The 9,815-nt window shown below is 44.4% G+C and overlaps 1 protein-coding gene across 1 annotated transcript in view; it reads right to left on the minus strand.

Annotated features, from left to right (window-relative positions):
- The window catches only part of shroom3 (shroom family member 3), a gene marked incomplete at its 5' end in the record, with an annotated part of 71,235 nt that overhangs the window by 25,199 nt on the left and 36,221 nt on the right, over nt 1–9,815 (minus strand). The window contains 2 exons of the mRNA XM_079234862.1: nt 661–873; nt 5,266–5,391. Coding sequence (XP_079090988.1) covers nt 661–873; nt 5,266–5,391 — 339 coding nt within the window. The remainder of the gene's footprint in view (nt 1–660; nt 874–5,265; nt 5,392–9,815) is intronic.

Genomic DNA, 9,815 nt, shown 5'->3' on the forward strand with positions numbered 1-9,815 from the left:
TCAGAGTAAACACATTCATTCATTGACGCCAAAAAGGAACATGTACAGGTACATAGAGGGTGTTAGGAAGCTAAACATGGAGGGACTTAGGACCCAGGGGAATAGGTGAAAAAAAAAACAGACAGTTTCTTCTTGTTGTGATAGTGGCTTTACCCAGCATGCAGTTCGGCGGTGTAATTTTATAAATGTACAATTATTAGTGTTAAAAATTGTTTATGTGTCACAAACTGTTGTGTCGTGATGTTTTACCTGTTAAAGAGCGTTAGTTGTGGGTTATTAATTGTTGTTATAAAAATGACTAAACCTATAACCATGACTAAAGTTTGAACCATGACAGGTAAGTAGCTCTGACCGCTGCGCCCTCAGCGGTGAACATTACATTTCGCTGCCTGCCGAAGAGCAACAACAGTTGTTACGGCTATGCACCGGTATGACATATATGAAAAATTCATACCATATGGTATACCGCACAGCCCTAGCTTCAACGATAACTGCTGCCAAAACCACAATGTGTCCTTTTTACAGTTCTATTCATGAAGCTGATCAATAAGCAAGATACAACTTCGTAAATCAGACGCCTTTGGAGTTGTTTCTCTTATGATGAAGAGAAGCTAGGTTTGTGCTAAGCTAGACTGCAGCTGAGGTGTTTGTTTTATGGACCTGGCAGAGGACAGCTGGTGGCAGGAGGAGTAGGCCGGGTGGGGTCCGCTGTGGTGGCCCAGTGGGTGGTGGTGCTGAGCTCCGGAGTGAAGCTGGGAGGACTGAAGGGGGTCCAGGCTCTCCATGCTGCCCCTAGAGCTGTACTGGTCCGGACTCTTCCTCAGGTAGCTGCCGCCAGACTCAAACCCGCCGGACAGGTCGGTGGTAGAGGCACTGAGATGGAGACAGGGAAGGAAGTCTTTATCTGGAGACTCAGACATGCTGCCATGGAAATGTGGCCAAACCAACACACAGACTTAAGATTACTAAGAGCTAACATCAGCATGCTAACACGCTCAGAGTAGTAATGCTAACATGCTGATGTTTAGCAGGTAGTACTTCTCAGTTTAGCGTGTTAGCACGCTAACATTGAGGCTGATGGGACTGTCTGGTATTGTTTAGTAATAAATAGCCACAGAGAGTGTAATGGGACACTCCTCTCACAGCCAATCCAGAAAATGAAGACGTTTGAGACAATGAGGAACTTCTTTTAAGATGGGAAGATTTCTGAATTGAAGGCGGTTTTCTCATCGGCTTCATCACTTTATTCGAACATTCTGCTGCTTTATAGCGTCTGAGTACAGAAGCACAGACTGACAACACATTGGGTTGGGACTCATTTAATGCCTGTTTGCTGACATTCTGTGTGTACAATGTTTTGCTAGATAGTCATATCTTAATCTATGCAGATGACAATGAATGAAAAGTCTGATCATTGTTGTGTCAGTATAGTATTTCTCTTCCAAAAAAATAGGTTTGCACTCTGAAGGGTTCATCTCTTCTGGCCGTTGGTTGTAAAGTTGGGGCTCTGCTGCTGAATCTGCTGTTACCTCACTCCATAACTGGAATGTAAACTGTGTGTGTGTGTGTGTGTGTGTGTGAGTGTGTCTACGTCACAGTTTGACCCAACAACTCCTCCAACCGAACACAATGCAATTACCACTGTGGAACCGGGACTCTGTCTGCACTTCTGTGTGGGTAACTTCTCTGGTTTATCTTTAGTGTTGTCTGTACTGTCCGTCTCCTGTTTCTTAACTCCTGTTTACTTTGAAGGCAGAGCTGCAGAGATGTTGCAGCAAACCTTTTATTCTGATCCCAACATTACCAGTGTAGTGGGGGATCGTCATGGGAGACCCAGAGACGAGGGGGGAAGGGCATTAGGAATGCCTCTTCTACACACACACACACACACACACACACACACACACACACACACACACACACACACAGCCACGTCAGAGGCTTTTATTCGCCCTTCACTGCTGTTTAAAAGAAACAGTGATGTAACGTCCTCTGATGACATCAACCTGCTGATCAACAGCACCGCTTCAGCAAAATACACAACAAGCACAACAATGAAACAATTGTGCGTTGACCAGTTTGTGCAACAGGGATGCAGACTTTACTGGGAACACACGTTATTGCGTGATGTGGAGACTTTTATTAGAATCAAGTCTGTCGACAGCAGGAGCTCTGATTGGTCCGAGCTAACAGGAGTCATAAAACTCCTGATTCTGCAAGACAATACTCTCCATGAAGTCAACACACACACACACACACACACACACACACACACACACACACACACACACACATTTTTTTTTCTAAAAATGTCACCTCTTTCCAAAATTGTCTCCTTTTCCAAAAACGTTCCTCATCATCTTAAATATCTTAATTTTCCCAAATTTGGCCACATTCCAAATTGCCTTTCGTCTGAGGTCAGAGTTAAACTGACATGTTGACACTTCACATCAAAACACAGACAGTCAAAGGTCACATCCTATAACGGCTCCTCACATTGATCGTCTCTGGACCGCCGTCAACTAAACAAATCCCACGAAACATTGTTGGAGTGTTACGCAAACACCGGGAAAGTCCGGTGAAGGTTTTAAACGAGCTGGTTTGTGTACCGTAACCCTGATTGGCTGAGACAGCGGCGAAGTCTTGTCATCAACACTGTTCATGTCGTTACGTCATCATGTCAAACCACTACTGTCCATCAACTCATCAGGAGAGAGATCTTCGTCGGGAGAGAGATCTTTGTCAGGAAAGAGATCTTCGTCAGGAGAGAGATCCTCGTCAGGAAAGAGATCTTCGTCAGGAGAGAGATCCTCGTCAGGAAAGAGATCTTCGTCAGGAGAGAGATCCTCGTCAGGAAAGAGATCTTCGTCAGGAGAGAGATCCTCGTCCGGAAAGAGATCCTCGTCAGGAGAGAGATCCTCGTCCGGAAAGAGATCTTCGTCTGGTTCCTGGTCGCCAGAGATCACAGGAACCGGTGCTTGTCTCTCTGAAAACATGGACTTTGACCCTTTGAGTGACTGATAGCGGCACACCATAAACCCCAAATCCAAGACTGAAAACGTCTTTATGTTCAGATGAAGACTAGTTCCCAGCATCCTGAGCAGTATAATAAAATAAATCATTGTTTTTCTTATCTTGTGTTATTACGTTTGTGACCACATTGCTATTGTCTCCTTATCTACAACTACAAGTGTCCACGGAAGTGTTAGGTGCCTCAGTCAGGCTGTAAATGACTCGTTATTAACTGACATTGTGAGCAGAGAGTCAAACCATCGCACAGGAAGTACTGTGCAAGCCTTTGGAGCGACACAAGACGTCGACATATGATGTTAATAAGTATCGCTCCACTTCCTGAACCAAACTGTCGACCTGCTCAGTTTTCTTTGAGGTCGGCTGAGATTGGTGAAAAGTCACATTTCACCTGTAACAGTCTTCCATGATCGCAAGATCAAAACTATATTTAGAAAGACCTTCTGTGAATCTCCGTTACTGTATCGTCAAAAAAAATAGGACAAGTTTGTTGTACACATTATTTCCCTCTGCTAGCAACACACCGGCTACATAGCTGCTGACTGTGAGTCAAAGAAGCCACGAATTTGGCATTTTACGTATTTTTTTAATCAGTGAACAGAAGTGACCATATTTGGACTGTGGAGGAGCGACGCCATGGTCGAGATGCCGTATATGGCTCTGATTGCGACCTGTCAATCACACAGCCGCGCCCTAAAGCGTCCCCTGCTTTATGGTCTGTTTGACTCTACATGACCATAATCTACGAAATGAACATCATGCTGTATTGAAGAAGACTTGAACCTAGAGATTGAGACATAAACTCATGTTTACAATGTTTACTGAGGGAATCATTTATATAGACTTCTATACAACCAGAGGAGTCACCCCCTGGTGGTCAGGAGAGAGAATGCAGGTTTAAGTCACTCCTATATCGAGGCAGTGGTGGGCCGTGCATTTTCTACTTGCGTCTTCAGTGCCGTCTCTACAGCTGAAAAACCTAATCACCTCATTATGACTCATTATGATTATTATTTGTTTTGTGTAAACACATGAAGCTCCGACAGGAAGACCATCTCCTCACACTAGGCTCGTAGGCCTCTCACTCGTACTGTCCCTCACCAGCAGCCCACATTCTATACCGAAGATCACCGTCAGAAGAGTCATAGACTCGACCCTCTGTTTCAAACAGTCAGCAGGGCGCACCCCGTCAACAACGCAGAGTCACGCCCTCCTCGTTGCCGTCTCCTTTAAATATGCTCTATCCCCACTTCTGGCGTCCTGCTGCGTGTCTCATGCGACCCTCTGCCTCCCCAGCACCATCCGCCTTCTCAGATCCATCATCTGCATCTCCAGCAACTCCAGCAGACCCTCCAGCCAGCACCAGCAGTGTCTGGACTCTTCGGGGGGATCTATTGCTGCCTCAGGGCAAACACAGCGTGATCTCACTATTACGAGCTTGGAGGGAGGTCACACGAGGTGTGTGGACCGACCTGCGGAGCTATTTTAAGCACTTTGACAAGAAAAAAAGGCGCGGGCACTCCGTGGAGCGATGTTTCATTACCATGTTGTGCGTCCTGGATGACCGACTTCACCAGCCCAACCCGTCGGGTCAACAACAATGCATGTTGTCCAAATCAACAACCAGTCACATTTAGTTATAACAAAACAAGTCTGTTTTCTCAGGCCTGAGCTTCAAGGTAGCTTATATGTTCTAGGTAGAAAGCCAGACGTTTCTAGTAGCTTCATGACCATGTTAATGATCACGCTAGGCCACTGACCAATCATATACATCCACGCCATTTCACAGGCGCTGCACGTCGAAGAATACGTCCAGCTTGTGAAACTAAAGATCTGATTTGTTGAAGTCCATGACAATGAACCACAGCGTCCTCTCTGTGTTCTTTAATCTGAAAAGGCTTAAACTGCTTTGCTCCCATAGAGACACAGGAGAGAAAACATCTGATTGGATGAAACTCTGGATTGGATTCAAACTGCTCTGCCTGCAGGCTGAAGGCAGAGCAACAGAGGAAGACAGGAGCTGTGCAATGAGAAAATAAGCTAATAGGGAAACATTATTATAATGCATGTAGTGTATTTGTGAAAAACAATTAAATTATAAAATAGCTATAACTGTGATTCTGTTTAGGCCAGCAGAGAAGGCTAACAGGCCCTGACGGCCACCACTGCATCGGGGGTAGAGCAAGACGAGGGAAGTGATACAGATACCTATCGGAGCTGTTCTTGCTCACTGACCTGGCGTGGTAGCTGTGCTGCCAGGTGCTGCTCATCGTGTCCATCCCTCCCTGCTCCGACGGCTGCTGACCTTCACCGAGCTTCGTTGAATGCCACGAGTGAGGACGGGAAGCCGCCTCGCTGCGTCTGCGGGGTGAAACACACGGACGGGGTTAGCGTACGTGTTTTACAGTGTTTTCAATGCGACAACGCTCTGCATCCAACTCAAGTAAAGCGTGCAACCAGATGCTTTATCTGGGGAGGAAGTCAAACTTGACAATTGATTGGACCTGACAGACTGATGCCACTCATATCTGTGTGGAGCTGAACTAGCAGGTGGTTAGCTTAGCATAAAGATTTGAATCAGGTGGAAACAGCTGGTCCTGGTCCTGGTCCTGGTCCTGGTACTGGTATTGTTCCCCCACGAAAAATACTCAAGCACTTAGATTGCATGAAAGAGCATATTGTAATTTTTACACTTCAGTTTTCATACGAATTGAACAATATAGAAATAAAGTGTTATTTGGTGAGCATTAGATGAGCTGCATTCGGGTACTGGGTCAGGACCCTTGGCCTCCCTCTTTAAAGCACTGGGTACTCCTCTGGCACCAGCACTTCATGTGCAGGGCGTCCGATGGCCTTCCACTTATTAATGGGTAATGTTGTGAATTCAAACAAAACCACTTGATCAGGTTGAGCAAAAGATCGTGGTTTGGGTTCACATAACTACGTTCGTTAGATAAGTTAAGTTACGTATGTTAGTTACAATGAGGGAAAAATAAAAGTGGTTTCACAAAGACACAAACCCAGGTCTTCTGGGTGAAAGTCCTATGTTTGACCCATCCGTCCTCCTACATACATGATGAGTGTATGAGTATCAGACTCGAAGGACCTCTGGAGCTGCAGGATTGACGAGTTGGGAGTGAGAGCACATGAGTATCAATGCTGCCAGATGTAGAAGACTTTCTAGTTACATCTTAAACGTAAAGGTCAAACAATATGGATCATATGATTGAGGATATTTAAAGCTGCAAGAAGCTCATCAGTTGCTGACTCATCTGTTTATTAACTTTCTGTGTGGTGATAAATTCAACACAGTATTAATGATGGATCAGGTTTCAGATACTGTGGATTATCTTTTATCAGAGTTTATTTACAAAGGAAAAATCACATCTAACTTTCTGCAAGAAACCTAATAAGTGCATTTAGTGTTTTTTACGTCAACTTAATCCCAAAAACTAAAAACCAAGGATGAAAGCATGTGTTCTGTAGAACAGTCAACAGAGCTGGAACTAGAAAACGGATCATTTCCACACTAAATATTAAACTGCTGTGTTGCATTCAACTAAATACTGAATATCTCCTCAACACGTTCCTTCGAGTCATACTTATTGTCTATGTTCATATTTATTGTGGAATAGTGTCACAAAGGGGAGAGGAGTCTCCCCCTGGTGGTCAGGAGAGAGAATGCAGCTTTAACACATGAAGCATAGACTTCTATACAACCAGAGGAGTCACCCCCTGGTGGTCAGGAGAGAGAATGCAGGTTTAAGAAACTTCCACATTGACTCCATTTTTCAGACCCAGAGGTTGCCACCTGATGCCAACTCAACTGTTGTTTTCCATTAATAAAGAAACTCAACACTTCCTGCACAGATGTTTCACATTAAAAGTTGTCAGGTGGCCCATTGAGCACAACCCCTTTTACCCCTGGTTGGGTTTTAACCTTAAGGTTTTTAAAAACGGCACCTTAATTACCTCCGCAACCATATGGTTGTTTAACTTTCCTTTCAATCAAACACACCTCCCCGTAACCCTACGGGCTCGTGGGAGTCTAACAAAGTAATCAGAATCCTTATAAACCCCCTATTTGTAAAGTCGCAAAACGCCCTGAGCTTTTTCCGGCGCACATTTCTGAGTCCTGAGTCCTTCCTGGTCCGCCCACATTTCTAAAACATCATACAGCACATGCAGAAGCTGATGAACATTTCGGTACCCAGCATGCCCAAATCGGCCAATGTTTTACCATTCATTTTTTTTAACCGAACGACACAGTTTTTTGACTGAATACCCTTCCTAACATGCCAATGCTTTGTTTTATTGTGATTTTTGCAGGTCCTTTAGGTCCTGATCTTTCCAAAAAGGAAACAGTTTGAACAACTCGGGGACCGCTCGAGGAGGCATTTTTGGGGAATCTTGCTCATATCATGCTGAATGTTCATAGTTATGATCAAAATATGGTATAAAAGTGATATTTCTTGGGAAAATATAGATTTTTAGAAAGTATTAGAACTCATGTGGGGTTCCTACGACTACGGGAACACAGGTGGAAAGAGATGAAGACCTCCATGGGGGTCTGTCCAGCTGATTTTTCCAGGATCTTTTCCAGCAATGAAAAAAGAGAATGAAAAAAAGAAACAGCAATGTTTTGTTCATTTGAACTTTAAAATAAATAAATGGTGAGAAAATGTCAGGGTCTGAAAGGAGTGATGTGTTTTTGTTTGCATTGATAATCTATATGACCATCATAGTGTTTGAATTTGTTATGGAACCAGTTGTGATAAGAGACGTCCAGTAGCGCGGCGTTTCAATCATCTTCCCCCATCCTCGTCATATTTCATATGTGCAGCTGCTCTGTATTTATCCACACGGATAAACAGGAAACGATTGTATCTGAGTAAGTGGGAGACAGAGACATGAAAGCCCGGGATCCCTGGGTAATGACGGGCCGTGACTGGAATGCCTCGCCGCGTTATCGCCGCCGTTCCACGCGTCCAGATATTCGCCCTCGGCCATCAGCTCTCGGGGGACTGGCTTGAGTACAGAACGGTATGATGGTATGATGATCCAAGTCTCTTCCTGAAACCTGGACCACACTAATGCAGGTCCATGCAGGTCCCTGCATTCACACGTCACTGAGGTCGGGTCAAAGTCTTAAATCTGAGTCGTAAATGTCATATCAAAAGGGTACAGTTCACACATTTGGTTTGAAATACCTCACCAGTCACCCTTTCAGAAGATATGTATCAATAAATATCTCTGCATAAAGTCAAGAGGACAGTTAAAAAAATAACCAGAGGAACAGGTACAACAGGCCCTTCATTATTTTAGGGGTAAATTCACAAAAAGATAGCGCCGCTTTTGCATTTAAAAAAAATCTGGTAATATGTAGACATTTGGCACAAAATCGTCCCCTTTCTATGCAAATGAGCCGAATTGCAAAAACAGTCCAATTCAAGACCGGCGCTGAAAGTCACCTGCAGTTACAGTTATTACTGCGTCTTCAGGGAGCTGACTGAAGGGCTTTGGTGAAGAGTGATGCTCAGCGATGCCGTGACAGGAAGCAGTGACAGGCTGGTCATGAGAGATACATGACGAAAGCTCCATAAGATTTTAGTTTTTTTTAATCAAAAATGTAAGAAGTTTGCTGCTGTGCCTTGTGTGTAAATGTGCGAGTTTCCCATAAAAGGGAGACATACTTAATCAATACAAAAAAATCTTTACAAAATCTTATAATAAGAGTAATTCATATTTTCCTTTTTAATTATGTACATATTTTACCCATCTGGGCACAATGAAATGATGTAAATGTAAAAGCTTGAGTCTGAGCCAGGTCTGCATGGCTGCAGGCTTCTGGCTCAGGCCGTACGGTCTCTCTCACCACCGGCGCGTCGGCCTCAAGCACTTTTATACTTTGCAACATGGATAATTACAATCAGACGCAACAAAAGGGCAAATTACAAATGATGCGTACTTCATGGTGTTATCAGCGGTCGCAATCCATTATTTGAGAAAATGGGACTACGGCGAGACTCCATCACTCCAGCAACGATCAGCAAATTCACTTCATTCAACAATGACATTTGCATTGAAGGAAGAAAGACTAAAATGTCACCTCAAATATTCCAGAACCAACCAAAACCGGACCCCATGATGGTCTAAAAGTCTCCCGTGCTTCTGATTCATAACCTCGTGACATGTTTTACCTGGAGGTGAATCTGAGGACTCTGGAGATGAGGCCGGTCGCCAGGCCGTTGACGCTGGCCTCCGATGGCGAGCGACAGAGCGCCCCGTCCGACCGGCCCAGCTCGGCCTTCTTCTGCTTCTTCCGGAGCTTCCTGCGGTAGAACGCCTCCAGCAGCTCCATGGCTCCAACTCAAAGTCCACCGTACTCTAGTTTCTACTCCACTGCCTCTTAGCTGTATCTTCCTCAGCAACTGTTTCTTCTTCTCTTAGAAAATTCTGCAGCGGTCCATTTCCACACCTTTTACTTGGTTTGTGTGGCGTCTCCCTCTAGAAAGCTCCACATTTGGTAATGTCAACTGAACTCTACTTAACTGTTACCTTACATGCTCTCTCTATCAGAGTACTTCCAAAAGCACTTGTCCACTAATGAAATCTACTCAGACCACTGATTGGACCTTCGGTTGCAATCTCTTTCAGCAACTTTTGCTGTACTTGTCTCTTATTTGACTCGAACTTAAGAACCTCCTTGGCTCTCCTACCTACATCTACTCTACTTCTACTCAAACGCAACTCAAATGAAAACCTTCTTTCTCAATGAAATGCGT

This window comes from Taurulus bubalis (assembly GCF_910589615.1).
Source record: "Taurulus bubalis genome assembly, chromosome: 19".
Classification (NCBI taxonomy): domain Eukaryota; kingdom Metazoa; phylum Chordata; class Actinopteri; order Perciformes; family Cottidae; genus Taurulus; species Taurulus bubalis.